Source organism: Loxodonta africana, chromosome 1 (assembly GCF_030014295.1).
Source record: "Loxodonta africana isolate mLoxAfr1 chromosome 1, mLoxAfr1.hap2, whole genome shotgun sequence".
In the NCBI taxonomy this organism is placed as follows: domain Eukaryota; kingdom Metazoa; phylum Chordata; class Mammalia; order Proboscidea; family Elephantidae; genus Loxodonta; species Loxodonta africana.
Genome location: NC_087342.1, coordinates 18,623,918 through 18,648,928, shown reverse-complemented (window position 1 = coordinate 18,648,928; position 25,011 = coordinate 18,623,918). Strand labels below are relative to the sequence as shown.

General features: G+C 36.8%; 1 protein-coding gene across 8 annotated transcripts in view; it reads left to right on the top strand.

Moving 5' to 3' along the window:
• DLG1 (discs large MAGUK scaffold protein 1) overlaps positions 1-25,011 on the top strand; it is a 271,952-nt gene that overhangs the window by 223,151 nt on the left and 23,790 nt on the right. For 3 of the 8 annotated variants that reach the window (XM_003412932.4, XM_023551655.2, XM_023551652.2), the window contains 5 exons: positions 3,041-3,140; positions 16,714-16,755; positions 19,247-19,297; positions 20,576-20,677; positions 20,953-21,125. In XM_003412932.4, the coding sequence (XP_003412980.1) occupies positions 3,041-3,140; positions 16,714-16,755; positions 19,247-19,297; positions 20,576-20,677; positions 20,953-21,125 (468 nt within the window). Of the gene's footprint in view, positions 1-3,040; positions 3,141-3,839; positions 3,874-16,713; positions 16,756-19,246; positions 19,298-20,575; positions 20,678-20,952; positions 21,126-25,011 lie in introns of all 8 variants that reach the window. The other 5 variants (XM_064269151.1, XM_023551654.2, XM_064269212.1 and 2 more) reach the window with 2 other exon arrangements.

The window sequence follows — 25,011 nt, the reverse complement described above, 5'->3', positions numbered from 1 at the left end:
GTGATCTGAAGCAATACCTTAAATAGAAATTTTTGTTGGGGGACAAATCCCAAGGAAATGCTCCGGATTTGCATTATGTGGAGTGCTTTTTGTGCTTGTTTTTTGTATGTCTTTAAAAATAATTTAGTAAGAGATCACTGTCAATGAACTGAAAAGAAGGTTGCATGTTATAACTTTTCTTTAATACTTAAGATGTTAACTGAATTAATGACGTATTTAAACCTTTGACTTGTTTGTTGACTGTAACCAACTTTTACACAGTCACTGTGTTCTAACACAGCACCAAAAGTATGCATGATACCTAGTGGGGTGAAAATACGCTTGCCATTGATGTAGAGCTGCCTTTCCTGTCCTCAGTTCCCCTTTCCTGTCCTTACGTGGTGGTGTGTGAACTTTACTTCCACTGCAGACTTACAGCATTTCAGTTTCTCATTAATTTCTAACATTTATTTGACTACTTTGAAATACTACTTAGGAAAGTTATATATTTTGATACTTAATATTTGTATCATGAATTTGTGATAGCCCATTAGTATATTTATTATACTCTAAGTATCTGTCTTACAACATAGCATTGTGACAAAAAAACAAGAAATAATTAAATACAGGTTTTGGGTTTTTTTTGTTTAATTTAGAGAAACTAGAGGTAGCATGTCTCTTCAGTTTTGTGTTTTCCATTTGTTGTCTTGTTTGCTTGTACTGTTTTCACTTTTAATAAATTCTTCATCTGGAGGATGTTAAATGTAATACAATTAATACATTTCCTGACTAACAATTCTTTCTATCCTGTATGGTGATCTCTTTATGATATTTCATTTGGCTAATTTCAAAAATACCAAGACTCAAAACATTTTAAGCTTCACGTTTCTTTTGGTTGTTTGCTGTGAAACTGACTCTGACCACTGTATATGCAGTAGGGGGATAAATAATCTCTTACAAAATCTATCATCAGTTTTATCAAATACCATGAAATTTATCACTAAGTTAAAACTCAGTGATCATGAAGGAAAAGATTTAGTTCTTCCCTAAAGTAGATGACAGTAAATTTTTCTCTAACAAAACTTAAATTTTCTTCTCTTCGTACTTTCTAAAGTTTAGATTCAAGCAAAAATTTTTATTCAAATAATGCTACTTGACAGTTTATAAAAATAGTGATAAGCTAGGCCCATACAACAAAAAAAGACTAAAAGAGCACACCAGCCCAGGGGCAAGGACTAGAAGGCAGGAGGAGCGGACAGGAAAGCTGTTAATAGGGAACCCAGGGTCGAGAAGGGAGAGTGCTGACATGTTGTGGGGTTGTTAACCAGTGTCAAAAGACAGTATGTATACTAACTGTTTAATGAGAAACTAGTTTGTTCTATAAACCTTCACCTAAAGTACAATTAAAAAAAAAAAAATTTGTAAGTCCAGATTTCTCCACAATATGTTTTTCTCATCCACTGAATTGTTAACTTCTGCTTAACTCAGACCCACCCAGTGCCGTCGAGTCGATTCCAACTCACAGCGATCCTATAGGACAGAGTAGAACCGCCCCATCAGGGTTATTTATCTGGTTCTCTAAAGCCTTGAAAATTTAAGACTGAAATCAAGACAATCTACTTGGCTTATGAACTTATTAATCCTGAATTATTGATAAGAAAAGGTAGTAGTAGAAATTTAACTTTGTTTTTATTAAGATCATTACCAAAATAAATTCAGGTCATTGAATTTGAGTGAAAAGTCTATTTAATCTAGTTCAGCATCTTCATCAGCTAGAATCACATGCTTAAAAATAGACACACGCCAGAAACATGCTTTATGGTCTTAATATGCTTCAACTAGTGGTAACATCTTATGATTTAAATAAACTCAAGAAAAGTCAGAACAAAATTTCTATCTTTTATATTGTTCCCTCTTCCAGAAAAAAAAAAATAATAATTCCCAGTGTTACCAATATTACTGGTAGGTAAGGCCATTTCTTTCAAGACATGAATGCCTGTGACAGAGAGGTATTACAAAAGAAGCTTTTTCATGGCCTCCTCATTCTTTGTGCTACATGCCCTTATATCTGTGAATACACAAATAGGACATTCAAGAAGGGGAAAAAAGTTGTTTCTAACATCTGTGCAATAAAAAAAAGAACATCAAATCAGTTGCTCACCTCCTCATAATAGTTATGTAAACTATTAACACCTGCCTTTGTGGCTTCTATGGGCATCAATTTTTAGTTTCTTACTTAGGACGTGATACCAATGGATGTAGGAATAGATAGACAAATAAAATATTATAAATACAGTGGCACTTAAAGACAAGTTAATCAGTTGGGATAGCATGCAAGTTGGCCAGGACAGCTGTGGTTCCCGATTTCTTGGCTTGGATGGCATCAATAAATCTGTGCCTGAATTCCGTATGCTTGATGGACCTCCCAGTTTTTATTTTCTGATTCATGCTGTCGGCATTTAGTTAACATATTTTTTCCTTTTCCAAAAATAAGCTTGCTTTTGAATATTCAGCACTAAAAATTTTCACATAATTGTTTTCTTTTCTAAAGATGGCTTTTTTGTGAGTTCATTGGAACCACACAAACACACAGAAAAAAATTGCTCAAACCAAAGGAACATGAAGAGTACGTATAACCTAATGCCTAAAAACAATTTTGAGCAGCCAGGGTAACATTTAAAGTAACTTTTCCTATAGAGCACCTGGTACCTAGATATTTTTCTAAAAATAATGGATTAGTAGAAATAAATGTTAACTTGGTTTGTACTATAATAATAGCTAATCTTATTTACTTTTGTCTTTTTTGTCAAGTAGCACTTAATCCTTATTTTTAGGTATAACTAAATTACACTCTTTAAATTTTTTAATATTTTCAGTTGTAAAATGTTAGAGACGTTTATACAAAAGTCAGAAATACACTTTATATATGATTAAAGTAAAATTCATATACAAACTGCACACTGTGGTCACAGGAGTCAGCTTCCACAGAGCTGCTAGTCTGGGCCTTTGTACACACAGACAGTAGACATCCCTTTGTTTTGCCCCTCCTTCTCTTCTTCAGCAGTCATTCAATGACAAGCGTAAAAAGAACCTCTTTTCCCGAAAATTTCCCTTCTACAAGAACAAGGACCAGAGTGAGCAGGAAACGAGTGATGCTGACCGTAAGTATGTGGATCCAGCGGCCAACTGAGAATAAATGTAGAGGGACCTACTGCCCTGCAGTTGGTTGTTACCATGGAGACAGTTTCAAGAGCTGCAACAGGTTACTGATTGTCTTAGCAAGGGGCAACTTAAAAGGCATACATTAGTTTGTATGCCAATCTTAACTCTTTCTGGCATCTTAGGAATTCTTAAGTAAACAGTACTTTTAAGTTAATATGTTTAAAATAGAATTCTCTGATGTGAGGACTTTCAGGAGAAATGCTTACCATTTATACTCTCAAAGAATATTTTAGAGAGAAAACATGGCCATCTCAGAAGCTGCTCATACTTTCTAGGTATAGCATTGCCAGTCTTTGATACTAGATCATCTGGAATCATTACAGTTTATTCTATTTGTTATTATATATGCAGACAATCTGAATTTACTTCTAAAATACCAAGAAATAGTCTCAAATTCTGATTCTCTACCCTAGTCAGCCTCTAAGATAAAACAAGCTCCTTCCATTCTAGCAGCAGGTTGCATTTAGCTGCTAGCTCATTTCAGGCTTTGAAAAAATCTACAAAAATACTCTAAGATATGTGCACCTGTAATGGTCTTGGAACTGTCTCTTATTGTAGCAACAGTTTTATACATTACTGACAACTATTTTCTTTGATTATCTTTTTATTGCTTGCTCTCTGGGGACTACTCTCTACAGGAGATCCCTGACGACATGGGATCAAAAGGCCTGAGTAAGTGATCAAAATACTCCCAAGTTGTTTTTTAACCTCCATCTACAGACCTGCATTTTTCAGGCACATTTTGAGAATCATGGTAGTGCTCTTCTGTAATGAGGAGGTGTATGATTTAGGTTGCCTTTAGACTTTTCATGTTAATGACATGCTTGGGGTTTTTATTTCTGTAATACACACCTTTTGTTTTTCTTATGCTCCATTTTTCACGTGTCACATAAAAAACTCATCATTACATTTTCCTTTCTGTAATTTTTACGACAGTTACTTTTGCTAGGGATATTTTTAATATAAAATTTTTGAAATAGTTCTTGAAAATAGTACTACCTACACGTGGAAAACATTAAATTGAAAAATGTGTTATATATATTTTTAAAACAATAAAGTACTAACTGCTGTTGTTATTAAAATATGAAAATAGTGCTTCTTTGCAGCTTTAATCCCCCCCTTTTTTTTCAAATCACCTAAATTCTGTGTTAGTAAAGCATTTGCTCTAATGGAGAAGTAGAAAACAGCAGATCTTAAATATCAAACAAGAAGAATTGCGGACCTCAAGTTCTAATAGCAATCTATTTAAGGGGAAAAAATGTGTCTCTCTTTTCTTAAAGAGGTTATAGGCTATGAGAAGAATTACAAGAAATACTATCCTGTGTTTTTCATTTAATCAAGATGATGTCTCTCTTTTATTTTTTTTGTTCATATTTAATTTTCTAGCCAGTATTTAGTCTTAATATAAAACTTGGTCCAGAATCTGCTGTAGAGGAGGCACTCGATAAATGTTAGAATGAATGAAGCAAAAATTCATTTTAGTAAACAAAATTTTAAAGATACATATTTTCAAGTTGCTCAAATGTGAAACTTTACCAGGTATCTTGGCTGAAATAATAAAATTTGCTAAGTGTCTTTAGATAATAGTGACTCAAAGTCATCTTTTAGGCTAAAATTTTTTTCTGGATGTTTCTTTCCATTTTGATTATTAAACATTTGAAAAACATTTCTTTGTAATTCATTAATCATTAAGGATATAGCTAATATTAACTTCGTAAGATTACGGGAGTAAACACTGAATTTCACAGAAGATTTTTTTCCTGATATATGCTAACTTTATACTGAAATTTTAATCTTAAGCATAGATACATGACTCTTATTTCAACCTTAAGTATTAAAAGTTTGTATTAGATTGAAGGCCGTAAGCTCTATGGAGAATTATTTCTGTTAGACACATTGTTATTTTGCATGTGCCTCTTAAGGACTTGGCGCCGGTCACTAATTTCCCATTACTAGTGATGCTTTTTTTTTTTTTTTTTTTACATCCCTTATATTTGGGAAAAATTATCAGTGAAAATTTTCAAAACTGAAAAATATTTCCACAGATTGTTAATGCTTATAGAATTCATTTTGACATCAGTAACATATTTTAGAAGCGGTATGGATTTTTTATGGATTAGCAAACGGACCCACAGTTTTTATTAGCAATTGAGTCAACAGAGACCTATGGAAAAATTATAGAAAAAGGAACTAGATGAAGAATTTTGATAAAGTTTTATAACGTATTGATATTGTTATGGTGGCTAATAATTGGATACTGACTATACCTTAAGCACACTGTATTTTCACCTCTGGTTGGGACTTGAGAAGAGAAACAAGATGAGAAAGTATAACTGATTACCAAACTGTCATTTTTTAAAAAGATACGATTTTCTGGACAGTGAGCTAGGAACCCTGGAATGATAGGCATCTGTGCTTCGTCTCATAGGAACTGAAAGAATTTATTCACCTAGTAACTTGATGATCAGATCAAGAAGATTTTATTGGAAAATGTTGAGAGAGAGAGAAAAATATCAGTAAAATTCTAAAATTGGATGTAATGGAGGTTATGACACAAAACAGATGACTAACAGTGGTAAGGTACCCATTACTATACAATAGAATAAAACTGAGAAAGGTAGATCAAGGATATTTTATTACTTGTGGCCTCCATTATCTCTATTGTAAGTTAGGAACATAGGGAATAAACTAAGCAAAATCCCTTGAGATTTTAATACAGGAAAATAAATATGACCTGATGTAGGCATTCAGTCCTGTTTACTGGAGCAGGACTCATGAAGAGACTGAGACTAGAAGGGTGAATTATTCCAGAGAAAAACAAACCTGTTGGAAAGACGAGGAATAACTCTGAATGTCAAGAATGATGTACATCTTCACATGAATTCACATACCTTATGAAAAATAGGATATTTAATTGAAGAGCAGCAAGAAAAACAGTATACCATGGGATACTTTTCAATGGCATAAATTCAGTGGTTCTTTATTCTAAAAGGAGCCCTGACGGCACAGTGGTTAACAGTTGGCTGCTGAACAAAAGGTCAGCAGTTCGAATCCACCAGCCACTCCTTGGAAACACTATGGGGCAGCTCTACTCTGTCCTGTAGGGCCACTGTGAGTTGGAATCAACTTGACAGCAACAGATTTGGTTTGGTTTGGTTTATTCTGAAAAGAAGAGGGTCAAATAAATTAATTGATTTGCTCTATTGACAGTAGAGGAAACAATGAAATAATTGCTTTTTCAAACTTAATTTTGACTAACAGAGAACTAATTAGAGTGTAATGGAACTCTGGGAGAATGCAACTAAATTATCGTAGTTTGTGAAAAAACTGGAAATAGAAACCTGTGCAGATTCTAAGCGATTTTGAAAAACCTCAAGGTAGAGGGAAGGCGGACTGAGTAAGAGTCCTTTAACAGAGACTAAAAGGAAATATAGCTCATGATGTTACACGCACATTACAGGCTCGAGCCTCCTGCCGCAAAGCCAATACTGAGACAGGAGGAGGTAAGCAGTAAGAGGGCTTTATTGAATACCGGTATTCAAGAGACGGGATGGGGTTAGATTTCTCCCAAATTCTGTCTGCCTTAAAGGGTTGATGGGAGGGTTTTACATGGGGAGGATCACAGTTACCTAGTGTTTTGAGCACATAGTCCACAGATGGTCTTATACATCACAAAACAACTATTAAAAAAACTCTATTAAACTAGAGATATGTATATCAGGCATCCAGACTGTAATCAGTATATTTGTAACAGGCTGAAAAACACACATAAGAATCTCTTGGCTAGTGGAACTGTTTTGCCAATTCCACTGTGGCTGAGATAGGGAGAAGAAAGTAAGTTGCAGATTAAAGATGCCGGAGAGCCTTCTTGTCGGTTTGCAGGCTGAAGGCCATTTCTCAAGAGAACAAAAAAAGAGGAAAGACCAGGGCCACAGGAGTTGAGAGAGCTCTGCACCCCTTTGGAAGAGACTGGTGTAGCTGGTGCAATAAAAAATGTTTAGAGATTACTTGAAGCATCATTATGGCGTTCGTCATGTCAAGCTCTCGATCACCTATTGTGAATAGGGGAAAACATGTTGTAAGGTATTAGGGTATTTGTTATGTTTTAAGAGTAGAACTGGCTTCTCAGCTGTATTTTGAACACAGCCTGCACCATTTTCCAAGGACTAGAGATGAATCACAGCTTATACAGCTATACTAGAACAAATGAGAAAATATATTCTAATATTAAACACTAAAGAAAATGCCTTTTTGCAACTTCAATGAGGGGACATATAAGGGTGGTTGTTGTTGTTAGGTGCCGTCGAGTCAGTTCCGACTCTTAGCGACCCTGTGCACAACAGAACGAAACACTGCCCGGTCCTGTGCCATCCTTACAATCATTGTTACGCTTGAGCTCATTGTTGCAGCCACTGTGTCAATCCACCTCGTTGAGGATCTTCCTCTTTTCCGTTGACCCTGTGCTCTGCCAAGCGTGATGTCCTTCTCCAGGGATTGATCCCTCCTGACAACATGTCCAAAGCATGTAAGACGCAGTCTCACCATCCTTGCCTCTAAGGAGCATTCTGGCTGTGATTCTTTTAAGACAGATTTGTTCGTTCTTTTGGCAGTCTATGGTATAGTCAATATTTTTCACCAACACCACAATTCAAAGGTGTCAACTCTTCTTCGGTCTTCCTTATTCATTGTCCAGCTTTCACATGCATATGATGTGATTGAAAATACCATGGCTTGGGTCAGGCGCACCTTAGTCTTCAAGGTGACATCTTTGCTCTTCAACACTTTAAGAGGTCCTTTGCAGCAGATTTACTCAATGCAATGCGTCTTTTGATTTCTTGACTGCTGCTTCCATGGCTGTTGATTGTGGATCCAAGTAAGGTGCAACCCTTGACAACTTCAATCTTTTCCCCGTTTATCGTGATGTTGCTTATTGGTCCAGTTCCGAGGATTTTTGTTTTATGTTGAGGTGTAATCCATAGTGAAGACTGTGGTCTTCGATCTTCATTAGTAAGCGCTTCAAGTCCTCTTCACTTTCAGCAAGGAAGGCTGTGTCATCTGCGTAATGCAAGTTGTTAATGAGTCTTCCTCCAATCCTGATGCCCAGTCCAGCTTCTCATATTATTCGTTCAGCATACGGATTAAATAGGTATGGTGAAAGAATACAACCCTGACACACACCTTTCCTGACTTTAAACCAATCAGTATCCCCTTGTTCTGTCCGAACAACTGCCTCTTGATCTATGTAAAGGCTCCTCATGAGCACAATTAAGTGTTCTGGAATTCCCATTCTTCGCAATGTTATCCATAGCTTGTTATGATCCACACAGTCGAATGCCTCTGCATAGTCAATAAAACACAGGTAAACATCCTTCTGGTCTTCTCTGCTTTCAGCCAGGATCCATCTGACATCAGCAGTGGTATCCCTGGTGGACATACAAGGGTACTCAAGTGAAATCATAACGTATGGTTTCAGACAGTTTGTGCCTGTCTTTTATATGCAGTTTGTCAATTTTTACCACTTCCTGTTTTGTGGAACATCTCAAAACTTCCTCAGGTATAATAGGTCTCCTTTTATATTATCTCTTTTCTCTTCATCTTAAAATCCTATTTAAGCAGAGTTATACAGAGCTCTTACGTGCCCAAATGAGACTATTTCATTTGTGTTAAGATGTAACAGTAGTAGTATTCCTTGGTATTCATGACGTAATAATATTCAGGGAACACAGAGAAGAGATGTGATACATTTTGTGAGGAAGCGTGTGTGAGTAGAAAGGTGACACTTGGTTAGAGAGATTTGAAATAGCTGTGGTTGCCAAACATCATAAAATTAAAAATTTGAAGAATATATTTGTACCATGTATGTCAAAGGGATCTGTCCTGGATGGGGTTCCTTGAGCTTCTTGGATGGATATCTTCTCGTCTTCCAAGATATTAGGGAAGTTTTCTGCCAGCAAAGCTACAACAGTTCTCTCTGTGGTTTTGTTTTTATTTTTCCTACTCCTTTTCTGGAATATTGATCACATGTAAATTGTTGCTATCAATAGCGTCTCACATAATTCTTGGCTTTCTTCATTTTTCTTCTTTTTTCTGATCATCCCTCAAGCATATCAGTGTCAGTGGATTTGTCCTCTATTTTGCTAACTGTCCTCCATTGATTCACTTCTGCTCTTATGTCCTATTAAGTTGTGTGAAATTTTATTGTTAATCTTGATTTCTAGTGACTGTTTTCATATGGTTTCTGGTTGTCTATTTTGTGATTTTGTTCTTGTGTTGTTTTCCTGAATTCTTCTAGGGCTTTGTGCTTTTCTTGATTTTGTCTGTATTTTCCTTGGTTTTGTCTGTGTTTTCCTTGATATCTTGGAGAACCCTATATTTAAGTCTTTCAGATTCTTTATCAGGTAGTTCCATTGTCATTTCTTCCTCAGGAAGGTTTTCTGATTCTTCATTTTGGTCACTTGCTGGAGCCATCTTGTCCTGCTTCTTTATATAATTTGATACTGTCTGTTGTCTCTGAGGCATTAAGGTATTACAATATTTATTTATTAATTGTATGTTTGCTGCATTGTGATTTTTTGTTTTGATATACCCAGGCAGACAGGGTGTGCATACTACTCTGATCCCTAGCGTGGTCACACTGGAGCACTCACTCAGTCTGGGTGAGTGAGGCAGCAGGTGAGTGTATGGGTGCAGGCCTCTGTTCGCTGGTCTTACAGGGCAGCCAAGGGCAGGTTGGGCAGGCATTGGCTGCTGTGTGTTGTCATTCCAATGGCGCAGAAGTGGGCATTGGCACTTGTCCAGTGGATGGGGTGGTAGGAGTGGCCCTGTCACACTTCCCACCAGGATGGGGGAAGGAGGGGGTTGAGTGTTGGGCAAGTGCACAGGCACAGTCACACTGGCATCACCTCTCACTGGGACATGTGGGGGAATGAATGATGGGCAGGCTCGTGTGTGGTATGTTGGCACTGCCTCTTACCAGGTCGGATGGGTGGAAGGGTGAGCACTGGCCAGGCGCACCCGCACTGGTGCCGCTGCTTGCTGGGCTGGGTGGGGCGGGGGTTGAGCGACAGGCAGGTGCAGGTGCAAGTGTGGTTGCAGGTGCCACCCCTCATTGGGCCGGGTGGGGAGGGGGGTGAGTGACGGGCAGTGACACTGGCGCCACCTCCACAGGATCAAGTGGAGGGGGTGAGCAACGGCCAGCCGTGCAGCCTCTTCCTCTGACCAGGTCGGATGAGTGTCAGTCGGGCACATATATGGTGGCACTGGCACCACCTACCACCAGGTCAGGTGGGAATGAGCAATAGGTGGGCTCAAGCACAGTCACAGTGACGCTGACCTTCAGTGGGTCAGGTGAGGGAGAGGTGAGCGGTGGGCAGGCACACGGTTGTGCGTTCACCGCCTCACCAGGAGTGGGGTAGGGGATGCTAGTCTTAGGATCCCTAGTCAGGCAGGGTGGTCACGGCATGGGACCCTCCTCCACCTCCAGTCAAGAGGGAGGGAGAGTGCCCCTCTCCTGCCGACTGTCATGGGTCCCCAGGTACGTCCTATCTGCTTCACCCAGTGGTCGGGGCCTGCCCCCAGCCAAGTGCAAGAAGGGGGTGGGACGCCCGGAGTCCTAGCGGGTGGGTGACCTCCCACCAGCATTCTGCAGATCTGCCACCTTGTGCACACCACTCGGCCCGGTATTCTAGGGCTGCCATTTGTGAGTATACCTTACTCTGGTTCCTGGCTCCCTCCCTGCTCTATGGGCATTATGATCTCTGTATATTTTACCCTCCTTTCTGAGTTTTTCTTCCTTGGATCTGGTTGATGATCCACTCGCATTGCCTCCCTCCAGGTGTTTCTATATAGTTTGTCTCTAGTTGGAGGTGCCATGCTATTGATTTCCTGTGTTCTTCCGCTGGGGTCACTACTTGCTTTGTCTCAAGGTGGCTACACTGTGCCGGGATGGCTGGCAGAGTCTCTCCACTCTGTGTCACTCCTTATTCGCCACATGCATTCAATTTCTTCTTCCAGTTGGTGTTCGACTCGGTTCTGTATCCTTCCTTTTTAATGTTCATGGTTCCAGCATTGTCATCTGCGTCTGTTTCACTTGGTTTCTCTTTGCTATAAAGGGATGGTATGGTGCATCAGACTAAGCTGCTGTCTTGGCCCCATCCACCCTTCCCATGTATGTCAAAAAGATAATATCCTTACACTATAAATTTCCGATAGATCAGTAATAAACAGACTCATTCTCCATCAGAAAATTAGACAAAAGATCGGACGGAGTGCTCAAAAGATAAGCAAATGAAATAAGCATATATATATGTGTTTAATGTCCCTAGCGATCAATAAACAAAATGGTAGTTTGTTTTATCCATCTTCTCAGAAGACTTTTCTTACAAAGGAGAGCCCAGTGATGGAGAAGATTCTGTGACATGGCTACTTTTAATATACTACTTTTCGGAATGGAAAAAATAGTACAACCTTTCTGGAAAAGCATATCTTTTGACCCCACTAATTCCTCCTCACGGAGCCCTGTTAGCACAGTGGTTAACCACTGAGCTGCCAAGTGAAAGGTCAGCAGTTCAAACCTACCAGCCACTCCACGGGAGAAAGATGTGGCACTGCGTCCTTAAAGATTACAGCCTGGAAAACTCTATGGGGCAGTTCTACCTGTCCTGTAGGGTCGCTCTGAGTCAGAATTCACTCAACAGCACACAACAGTTCCTCCTCAAGGAGCCCTGGTGGCACAGTGGCTAAGCACTCGGCTGCCAACTAAAGGGTGGGCAGTTCAAACCCACCAGCCACTCCATGGGAGAAAGATGTGTCAGCCTACTTCTGTAGAGATTTACAACCTTGGAAACCGTATGGGCAGTGCTCCTCTGTCGTATAGGGTTGCTGAGTTGGAATCAACTCAATGGCACACAACAATTCCCCCTCAGGGAATTTTTCCTGAGAAAGTAATCAGAGATGCAGATAGAAGTTTCTATAGTAGGATGTTCATTTTAATATTATTCAGAAACAAAATTGAAACCCATCTAAATGTCTTATAGTTAAGGAATGCTTAATGAAGTATGATTAATACATACTTTATAATATTATACATGTGGCCATTGAAAAATCATATCGAAAAATAATGATATGGAAAAATGTTCACAATGTAAGTGAAAAAATATGAAACTGTATATTGTCTCCAATTTATAAACATCTGTACATGCATAGGAAGAGGAATAAAAGGAGATGCACTTTGTTTTCTTTATTTTCTGACATTTCAGTAATGAACTTTTTGATAAGTCAACTTTTTTAGTGAAGTATTACGTACAGAGAAGTACACAGCTCTGTTAACCCTAAGTGTGTAGCCTGATTAATTTTCACAAAGCTGTGGTTACCTGTATAATCAGCACCCAGATCAATAATGAGGACATTTCTTGCCAGCACCTCAGGAGCTCTTCTGCCCCCTCCCAATCACACAACCCAAAGGGTGGACCTATCCTGACCTGGAATAGCATAGTAATTTTGTTCTTGAACTTTATATAAATAGACTCATAGAGTTTAGCTTCTTTCACTCAGTGTTATGTTTGAGATTGATGCCAGATGTTGCATGTAGCAGTGGCTTGTTCTCTCAGTGCTGCAATAATACAACACTGTATAAATATTTGTTGTTGTTGTTAGGTGCCATCGAGTCGGTTCCGACTCATAGTGACCCCATGTACAGTAGGATGAAACACTGCCTGGTCCTGCGCCATCCTCACAGTCATTGTTATGCTTAAGCCCATTGTCGTAGCCGCTGTGTCAGTCTATCTCATTGAGGGTCTTTCTCTTTTTCTCTGACCCTCTGCTTTATCAAGCATGATGTCTTTCTCCAGGGACCGATCCCTCCTGACAGCATGTCCAAAGTATGTGAGACGTAGTCTCACCATCCTTGCTTCTTAGGAGCATCTTGTTTGTATTTCTTCTGAGACGTATTTGTTCGTTCTTTTGACAGTCCGTGGTATATTCAGTATTCTTCTCCAACACAAGTCAAAGGCATTAGTTCATCTTTGGTCTTCCTTAGTCATCATCCAGCTTTCACATTCTTAGGAGGCAATTGAAAACACCATGGCTTGCGTCAGGTGCACCTTTGTCTTCAAGGTGACATCTTTGCTTTTCAACACTTTAAAGAGATCTTTTGCTGCAGATTTGCCCATTGCGATGCATCTTTTGATTTCTTGACTGCGGCTTCCATGGGTGTTGATTGTGGATCCAAGTAAAATAAAATCCTTGACACTTCAATCTTTTACCCGTTTATCATGATGTTGCTTATTGGTCCCGTTGTGAGGATTTTTTATTTTATGTTGTGGTATAATCCATACTGAAGGCTGTGATCTTTGATCTTCTTCAGTAATGCTTCAAGTCCTCTTCACTTTCAACAAGCAAGGTTATGTCATCTGCATAATGCAGATTGTTAATAAGTTTTCCTCCAATCCTGATGCCCTGTCCTTCTTCGTATGGTCCAGCTTCTTGAATTATTTGCTCAGTATACAGATTGAATAGGCATGGTGAAAGGATACAACCCTGACGCACACCTTTCCTGACTTTAAACCACGTGGTATCCCCTTGTTCTATTCGAACAACTGCCTCTTGATCTATGTACAGGTTCCTCATGAGCACAATTAAGTGTTTTGGGCTTGCCGTTCTTCACAGTGTTATTGATAATTTGTTATGATCCACACAATCGAATGCCTTTGCATGGTCAACAAAACAGAGGAAGACATCTTTCTGGTATCTTCTGCTTTCAGCCAGTATCCATCTGACATTAGCAATGGTATCCCTGGTTCTATATCCTCTTCTGAATCCAACTTGAATTCCTGGCAGTTCCCTGTTGATACACTGCTACAGCCGGTTTTGAATGATCTTCAGCAAAATTTTACTTGCGTGTGGTATTAATGATATCGTTGGATAATTTCCGCATTTGGTGGGATCACCTTTCTTGGAAATAGGCTTAAATATAGATCTCTTCCAGTCACTTGGCCAGGAAGCTGTCTTCCAAATTTCTTGGCATAGACAAGTGAGTACTTCCAGAGCTGCATCTGTTTGTTGAAACATCTCAATTGGTATTCTGTCAATTCCTAGAGCCTTGTTTTTTGCCAGTGCCTTCAGTGAAGCTTGGACTTCTTCCTTCAGTACCATTGGTCCTTGCTCATATGGCACTTCCTGAAATGGCTGAACGTCGACCGGTACTTTTTGGTATAATGACTCTGTGTATTCCCTCCATCTTCTTTTGATGCTTCCTGAGTTGTTCAACTTGGGGGTTGTATGACTATACCACAGTTTATTTTTTCATTCTATTGTTGATGGACATTTTGGCTTCTAATTTTTTCATTCTACTATTGGTGGAGATTTTGTCTTGTTTCCTGTTTGGAGCTATTTCAAGTAGTGTTGCTTTGAACATTCTTGTACATGTCTTTTGGTGAACATATGCATTGCTGTTGGGGATATACCTTGGAAAGGTATAGTTAGATTATAGGTGGGTGGGTGTGTGTGTGTGTGTGTTTAGATTTACTAGGTACTGCCAGATAGTTTTCCAAAGTGGTTGTACCAGTTGACGTATTCCACCACCCCCAGTATGTTTCAGTTGCTGCATATCCGTCTCTACATTTGACATGTCTGTTTTGTTTTTTTCCCATTTTAGCCATTCTGGGGACTTGTAGAGATAACTATTGGGGTTTTAATTTACACTGATAAGTAATGAAGTTGAATACCTTTTTATTGGCTATTTGGTTATCATCTTTTTGTGAAGTGCCTTGAAGATTTTTTAATTATCAGGAAAAAAACATTTTACCTGTCTAATAAATTCTGAAGTGATGATTATGGTGGTGCTGTTCCAAGGGCCATACTTTAAGTAGCCAGCTTTTAGAATAGAGGACTAAGTAAATGGATCCTTGAAAGAACCTGGAGAATTTGATGGTTCAGTAGCTGCTAGGGAACGCAAAATGAATACGAGAAATCCTAGAAAAGAAATTGTAGTAACTTTAATTTTTTATTGTCTGATGTGTCAGACAAAGGCAGTAATGGAAGAATGGTAAAATAAACCCCACAAGTGTTCCTTTCCTCAGTATCCATAATGATCAACTCATGGTTTTGTTTATACTCTTGCCTGTCCCCTGCTCTCACCCCATTGCAGTAATTTTTTTTTTTAAACAAATTAGAGATTGCAGAGTGTTTAACACCAATACTAATATAAACTTAAGAACTTTTTTTTTTAATGTGACATTCCTACTTCTGGGAATGAACTTTTTAAAAAATAGCTTAAGTGCCAAAAAGCTATATAAATTAAGGCATTTGTAAGAATTTATGCTGTTTGTAAAAAATAAAGCGAACTAAAATATCTGAATAATAAATAGTAAGTAAATCATGGTTCATCAATTCAATAGGCTGTCAATTTTAAGTGATTGCTTTGAAGTCTGTGGTAACATCGAAAGAAGTTTTTAAATGTATATATATTTTTAAGACACTATTTTACATGTGCTTGTTATGTATTAGTCTTAGAATTTTTAAAGTCCTGGCTTTATTTAAAATATACACAATCATGATTAAGAAAGTTACATCTTGTTTTTGCAGGTTATAGACTAACTTATTTTTCACCATGACAGCAGTTCATTTGAAAATGGGTTTCTTCATTTCAAATCTAAGTTTTACCATTCTCTGTGCTTTTTAGTAGGGCTGCTTGATTTTAGGGTCACTGTGGGTGATACAGTATGGCAGATGTTTATCCTCAGACTTTTTTCTTATACTTAAAAATTTTTTTTTCTTTCTGTGACATGAGAAATTTTGGGTTTCCCTCTCTCCCATGGATATTTTTATGGGTTTCTTTTGTTTTTTTCTACGAGTAAAATTATTAGTCTGTTTTCAAATGTAATCCCACTGTCTGGAACTCCCTTCCATTTAATTAATTTTTTTGAGGCACCTGAATTTATAACATCTAAAAAAAATTTTTTTTTTAATGCTTTGTCTCTACATTGTCAGAAACATGGATTTTCATTTTACTTCAGGAACAAGAAAGAAGCTGGACTAAAAACAAGATCATCTATTTATTTTTAGTTACAAAGACATTCTTTCATTAAAATGGGTATTTGCTCAGATGTAACTTGTCTCTCTTGTCAGTCATTACTGTTTCATAAACTAAATTATATGGTGCTGATATCCCTTTTGAGGTTTTACATCTGCAGTTGGACTAATTTAGGATCGTTTTGCCCCTTTGTCATATTCTACGTGCTATTTGTAATACAGATTGTGTTCATGTGTTACACAAAAATGAGGCATTGTCCTTAATTACAGGTTTTTTTCTTGCTAATTCATATTTATTTTTAAAAAGTAAACTTTTCAAAGAAAATAAAAAATGCTTTTTAAAGTTCTTTGGTTATATGGTTTATATCTCAACATTTTGTAATGTCAGCTTGTTTTTATTTTGATAATTTGCTTTTATCAACTTTGCTTTTTAAACTCATGACTCTGTGTTTTCCTTATTTTTCCATCGTCCTGCGATCTCAGAGCATGTAACTTCTAATGCCAGCGATAGTGAAAGTAGTTACCGTAAGTGTTCTCAGTTTTTTCTTTTGTAATCTCTAGTAATTTCAAAAACAAACCAAAGATTTTTTTTCTTAGTAATGTATTCTAAAACTGAAAATTAGATGCTTAATATTTTAAAATCAAGGAAAGCCAAGTAAAATTCTGTACTTGAAATAAAATAATACTCAGTATATAAAAGTTGATTTCCAAGATTTTAATGAACTACTAAGATTCTTTTTACAAACGGTGCTATTTGTGTGCACAATACATTTGTGTACGTGTGTGTGTTTTATAAGAAGTGAATACCTAGTTAAATGAGGGAACACTTATATTTTTGTTTTCTTTAGTAGCTGTTCTTCCCATGAACATTAAAACATTTTTTAGTAATGCTAAATTATAATTAGCTTCAGTTCCCCTTTTTGTATTTCACCAATACTGCCTTGGGTGAAGTCATTATTTACTACTAGTTCTTGGTGACTATAAAGAAGGGATAGAGGAACTTTCATCATTTTCAACAGCTGCTCACACAGTAATACTGATTTGTTTTGCCAGTTGATGTTTTATATTACATTCTTGGTATTATTAAGTGAGCTATACAAGCATGTGGAGTTTTTAAACAGTTAGGTTAGGAGGAGGGCAGAATACATAAATATTATCAGTTGTAGCACCTTAAAAATTTAAATTGCTTCTCTTACCTTTTTTTTTTTTCTGCTGTCTAATATGAAAGTAATCTTGATTACAGATGAGTATGGTTGTTCAAAAGGTCCATCCTGTTAATACCAGTATCAGTCTCTAATATCTTCTCATGTTGACAATATATACTTTTAACCCTCATTTATTTGGTTGCTTGTTATTTTTTTCTGCGTAACATTTACTTAACTTTTTTTGAGGGGGCTGTGGGAATGTGATTTCTTATAGTTCAGCATTGTATTAGCTTATAACCAGAATCCATTATAGAGTAGTCAAGTGGCTTTCTAGACTAAAAAGAGGTACTGAAAGTATACTGTCTCACCACTTATTCGCATGACTTATTTAAGGTGTGGATTAGTCAAGTTGCATGTTTTTACTAATATGTAAACGATGTTTTGTGTACAGTGATTTTAAAAGCAGTGTAACTATCTGTTCTATATACTACAACAACAAACTTAAAAACAAGTGCACTTTTAAAGCAGGAAAAATACTCAGTGCCAAGGTATATGTTTAGAAGATCTATACAGCTGCATACATACAGTATAAATCAAAGACAAATTTAGTGGAAAGGCTGTTTCTGGAATCTTGGTAATCAAGGAGAAAATCCTCGAATACATTAGCCAATAGCAGTTTCTGTCATTAAACCGTTTGAATTAACACAGTCTCTCCTAGCTTGTTTTCTACACATTTGTGTGTGTGTGTGTGTTTCTTTTTTGAAGAACTGGAGTTTTCCACTCTTTTAGTTCTTTTCCCTGGGTCAAAAATATAATTTGTAGACATTTTTATTTAGAATATTTCCTAAGCTCTAAACCTTTAATTTGTCCTCTGAATATACTTCAGAGGCTTTAATTTAACCTTTAAAGTGCTTTTAAGATCAAAGCAAAATATATGTTACCTCCTTCACTGTCTGTGTGATTGATTTTGTTGGAGGGCAAAGATTTTGTTTTCTCTCAGCTATTTTTAACTCACTTTAAATGTTATTTTTTAAAGAGATAAATTAATGATTTCTTAGAATAACTGGTGAGTTTTTTTAATCAGTGAAATAGAGACCATTATTTTTCCTTTGCATTTATTATTTTTGATTGTAAATCAGTTTTCTCTCTTGGCGACCCCATGTGTGTCAGCGAAGAACTGTGCTCTAGGGCTTTCAGTGACTCCCTTTTCAGAAGGAGATCTCCAGGCCTTTCCTTCAGGGCGCCTCTGGGTGGACTCAAACCTCTGACTTTTTGGTTAGCAGCCAAACAAGTTAACCATTTGACCACCCAGGGACTTCAATTTTAATTTTTAATTATATTTATTTTTTAAATAAAATGAAAAAAATAATAATAATAAATTTTTTTATATAGACGCTGTTAAAGATTATACTTGGTGGGACCAAAAAAGTAGTGCAGTCTTATAGCAGTAAATTGCCTAATATGCTTATGTGTCAAACTGCTCATTTTAAAGTATTACTCTTTTAAAGGTTTAGTTGTTCTTAAATTCTTGAAGTACCTAAAAGCATATGAATAAAAAATTAAAAGTACATACTTGACAGCACAAATGAAGATTTTAAATAGATTTGATGATAATCTTCAAACACAGAATAACAGAAAGCTCGTTACTAAATAAATATATTTTGTTTTTACATTTATCAAACTTATTTTTATGAGAATAATTTCACTTTTTTTTACTGAATTTTTTCATAATTACCAAGTAAAATAACATTTTCTACGTCTTCAGCATTTTCTCAGCAAAGTCCTAGCAATTTATATGTTATGTATGAAGAATCATATTAATACTAATTATCTTTGCAACTTTTCTCATCTGTGTTTTAACTTTCTAATAGGTGGTCAAGAAGAATATGTCTTATCTTATGAGCCAGTGAATCAACAAGAAGGTTTGTTAAGCCTGTTGATGTTTTGCAATGTTCTTGAAAAATATAACTCTTAGTTTGGAAAATAGGTCTAGCTGCTACCTAAAAACAAAGTTTATATTTGAATTTTACTACAGGCAGTCCCTGGGTTACAAACGTCCGACTTACGTACAACCCATAGTTACTAACTAATCACTGTAAAGCCTATTATATTAAAAAATTTGAGGTACATACAATGATTTGTAATAACAAATAGGTGCTACTTTGCAATGTGCAGCAAAACATTATTATTATTACTGTATTATTATGTTAAAGATGTGTTGCATCAATCTGGAAGTATTTAATTTTTTTATGCATAGAAAGATACACTATATACTACATACTAACACAAACATTGGACTAATTGACATTAGATACAAACTGATCTAACTGTTGTGACCTGCATACAAATTTGTCTTAAAGACAGACATAGGCATGGAACTCGTCTGTCATCCGGGGGACTGTCTGTATTTGTATTGGTTTTATGAAACATGGTTGAGCCCACAGTACATCTGAATGTTGGAATAACGAGCTGCTTACATTGATGCTTTATTTCTTAATCAGTTTCTTTGCAGTTTTCATTAATAGCATCACTGTCCTTCCAGTAACCTGTGTTCAAAATCTTAGAGGCATGTTTGGCCTTTTCTCCGTTCCTCATCCCCCTCATCAGTCAGTTTCTAAAAAAAAAAAAAATTTTTTTTTGTTAGTTTCTAGGTCCTATTTATTCTATTTCATGTATTTCTTCCTTACGGCTTCCTTTTAATCCCTCTTACCACAATGTTCCGATTCTCACTGCCCTTTTCCCTGCTTCTGGCATGATCCCCTTCAGTCCAATGTATACATTTTTATTAGATCATCTTTCTAGATCACTACTGTTATTACATCACTTCCTACACCCAATTTCTTTTTTGTCTTTTGCACTGCTTCCCTACAATTCTACTTGGGGACACATCAGTAAAACACTGTGTTTCATGTTTTCATTTATAATGAGATGATGTTAACAATGTATAGAAGCTTCTGCTAAAATGCTGAATTTAACTTGGTTGAATTATCAAGTGTGTAATTGACTTAAGGAGACTAACTTAAGTTTAGGATTTTAGTAAAGATTTGTGCAGTAGCAAATTAAGATATCTTTGGTGGTAGAGGGAGGTGGAGAAAGAAGAATAAAAAAGAGTTAAGGCTATTTTTATTTTCTAGTGAAATAAGATACATTGATTATCTTTTGAGCGTTTATTCCTTTTGATATGGGGTTTATCTTTTTAGTTAATTATACTCGACCAGTGATCATATTGGGACCTATGAAAGACAGGATAAATGATGACTTGATCTCAGAATTTCCTGACAAATTTGGATCGTGTGTTCCTCGTGAGTAACCCAGACAAACAAAACCCCATAATTATCGCTCTAAACAATCTGTCATTATTTGTAGTAAAAATAAATATTCCCGTTCTTTAATGGTTTATCCTTAGTCATTTTATCAGTTACTCCTTCATCTTCCATGTTATTGTCTCTTTTTCAAATTGAAGTTAATCTCTGCCGTGTTGAACTTTACCAAAAAATGGTTTAATTAGAAAATTGATTTATTGTTTGTTTGTTTGTTTTAAATATTAAACCCTTGCCCAAATTCTGTTCTATTAAAGATACAACTAGACCAAAACGAGATTATGAGGTAGATGGAAGAGATTATCATTTTGTGACTTCAAGAGAACAGATGGAAAAAGATATTCAGGAACATAAATTCATTGAAGCTGGCCAATATAACAACCATCTGTATGGAACAAGTGTTCAGTCTGTACGAGAAGTAGCAGAAAAGGTAAGCATCAGAGTGATGCCAGAATATAGTTTCTAATCAGCTACGCCTTTAAGCATTTGAAAGAGTGATGGGGTAGATGCATTGAGTTCTTATTTATGAAAAAAATAGGGTAGATGATGGGGCAATATTTTTATTAATGTTATGAATTCATTATGCTGTATTTAATTTTAGGTAGTTTAGAAAAAACCGTAGAAGAAAAAGTAGGTAAAGAAGATTGATGATGAAAATGAGAATAGAGATGACATGGTTAATCTTTCTAAGAGGGGAGGTTATTATTTTAAGGTCCTGTATGTTTGTTAGAGATAGACCTCGTGTTTGGGCCCTAGCCTAACATCTGACATAACTAAGAAAACTAAGATCAGCAGTGTCCATCAGTTAAAGTGAACCAGATGTTCGGGAGAAGAGTTGTTCCTGGTATTAAGACTAGAGAAAATTTTCTCCTCTGAGTTTTCATTTAAGAACAAGACATTGTATGAAATCCTCAACAACAGTGTAACAGCAACAGATTTTCTGGAAGCATCCTTGACAGTAGTCTGATGATATATTAACTTTGGGTTAAGGCAGTTTTATCATAATACCAAAACAGTGTACTATAGCTACATGGCTAAGCATAAGCATTCTTTGGGCCTAGAAAACCAACATCAAATTATTTTATACCTTCAGAACTAGTAGTTTAAGGCTCAATCATGAAATACATACAAAATATAAAGCAGAAGTAATTCAGCATGTCAGTTTTTCCATCTGTCAGTGCTACTTTCTGTAAAAGAGGGTTAGTAAATATTGGTTAGTTTTTAAAAATTGAAAGAGCCGAAATGTTTTACAAGTGATGACAAGGATGTGGGGGAATGGAAAACCTTAGATGTTGTGTTTTTTGAGAACAGCCTGGAAATATATAAAAATGTGTATACCCTATGACCCAGAAGCTCTACTTCTTGCTGTCTAAGTAGAGACTTACACATGAGGATCACGGATACAGGTTTCCATCATAGCACTTTATAATAGTGAAAAATTGGAATCAACAAAGGGAAAAGAATAACTTATTTATGCATTGGAATACAATAGTTAAAGTGGATAAACTAGCATACTTATTAGGCATATCCACATTGATAAATCTCAAAATTATAATATTGATTGAATCAGGTTGCAAAGGATATGTACATACTTAGTAAACATAAAAACATGCATGGGAATAATACATCTACTTCAGGTATATTACAGCCACTACCCAGTGGTCTCCCTTTGGGAGGAAGCGGAAACGGGAGTAAACTGGAGCTTTTTTTCACTTTTTTTTTTTGTAATGTTTTATTTCTTGAAAAAAAAAAATTAAAAACCCATCTGTAGAAGATACTGTCTAGAAGGCAAACAATATCCACACTTAAAATTACTGATAAATAGAAACATAAAAACGAAGTCCCAGCAAACTATTTTTTGTGTTCCTCCTCCAAACCTTGTAGAGTACAAGGAAAGTCTGGGAAACCTTGCATGAAGAAAGAAGAGCAAGCTCTGTGCCTAAGATTGATCTAAAATCACTACCAGAAAGAGGAATCCACCCTAAGTGCAAAAGTATTGAAGAGTCATGGGTAGAATAGGGAAGGGATTTAAGAGCACAGAGAGGCCTCAAGAGGAGGTAATTTTAGAAGGGCATCTCTTCAGGGGAGAAAAGAGTAAAAAGAAAGGGAGAGGTACCCTTAACACCACTTTCAGTACAAAACAGATAAAGAGAATACTTATAAAGGATTAAGACCTAGTTAACATGGTCAGTATGAAATATTACACTGTTAGTTAACCCACTAACTCCGCTGCCATCAAATCGATTCCAACTCATAGCAACCCTGTAGGACAGAGTAGAACTGCCCCATAGAGTTTCCAAGGAGCGCCTGGCGGATTTGAACTGCTAACCTCTTGGTTAGCAGCCGTACCACTTAACCACTACACCACCAGGGTTTCCTACACTGTTGGTAGAGAATACCCTTTTTCAAACATACTTAGAAAAGAGTCACCAAAAGTAATCATCTATTAGGTTCCAAAAAAAAAATCAGTAAGTCCCATAAGGTAGAAATATTATAAATAACACTTAATCACAGTTCAGTAAAGCTAGAAATTATTAGAACACCAAAAATAAAAAGACCTTACCAACTGGAAATTTTAAAACCCCCTATTAATCAATTCATGGGTGAAAGAAGAAATAGAAAATAAAAAATTTCTTTAAAATAATGATAATGAAAATGATACATATCAAGAATGTATGGGATACAGCAAACAAAGAAATTTAAAACAGTGAACAAAGGAAAATCATAGCCTTAAAAACGTTTTGGACAAAAATGAAATAATAACAACAAATTCCCACTTTAAAAGGCTAGAGAAAGAGAAAGAAAGAACATAATAAAAATAAAAGCAGATCATATGGCCACCATACACATAAAAAGATGCTCAGTGTCGTTAATCATCAAAGATGAAAATCAAAACCACAATGAGATACCATTTCACTCCTACTAGGATGGCTAAGATTGAAAAAAAAAGAAGAAAATAACAAATGTTGCCGAGACTGGAGAAATTGGAACCCTATCCATAGCTGGTGAGATTGAAAAATGGTACCGCTGTTGAGATCCTCTGTGGCAGATCCTCAGAAAAACTAAGAACTACCATACCCAAACCCAAAACCAAACCCGCTGCTGTCAATTCGATTCCGACTCATAGCAACCCTATAGGACAGAGTAGAACTGCCCCATAGAGTTTCCAGGGAGCGCCTGGCAGATTCGAACTGCCGACCTCTTGGTTAGCAGCCATAGCCCTTAACCCCACTACACCACTAGGGTTTCCAGAACTACTATATGACCCAGCAATTTCACTTCTAGGTATATGCCCAAAAGAGTTTAAAGCAGAGACTCAGATAGATACTTGTACACCAATGTTCATTGCAGTACTATTCACAATAGCCAAAAGGTTGAAACAACCTAAATGCCCATCAGTGGATGAACAGATAAACAAAATGTGGTACATACATGTAACGGAATACTATTCAGCCAGTAAGAGAAATGAAGTCTTGATACATGCTATAGCGTGGATGGAGCTTGAAGGCATTATGCTGAGTGAAATAAGTTAATCCCAAAAAGGAAAAATATTGCATGACCTTTCTTACATAAAAAGACAAGAACAGGCAGATGTATAGAGACCAAAGTTTATTAGTGGTTGCTAGGGACGGAAGGGAGGAGGAAAAAGGGGCATTGTTGCTGATGGAGTACTGAGTTTTGGTTTATAGCAATGCGACAGTCACGTTGATTAAAGGCAGGGCTGCACAGCCAGTTAATGTAATTGCTGTCAATAAGTTGTAGACGTGTAAAAAGTTGAATTGACAAAAGTTGTGTAATATATTTGCAACAATGACAAAGAAAAAGAGCAGCTACCGAGGCTGCTTATGTACAGCCAGACACCTCATGGAATTTGGTTCCTCGGTTTGGAGATTTAGGGTCATGGTTTCATGGGACATCCCAGTTAATTGGCCTAGTAACGTGCTTAGTGCTTCTCTTCTGCCTCACTGGACAGTGCCTGGGGTCTTAAAAGCTTGCAAATGGCCATCCAGAGTATAACAATTGGTCTCTATTCACCTGGAGCAACGGAGGAAGAAGGAGAGTCAGGAATGGGAGAAGGAAATGGAATGTGTGGCTTATTGTCTCTATGAACAACTGCCCCCCCTTTGCCACGAGATCACAACTGGATCATGCCAAGCTACCGTTATGGAACATTTTTACCAAAGATTCCATGGGAAGAATCTTGATCAGAATTGGGGAAATGTAGAACACAATTTCAGATTCTCACAGACTCCGGACTTTATGGGCCATGGAGGCTGAATGAGCCTCTGAAACTGTTGCCCTGAGATCACCTTTAA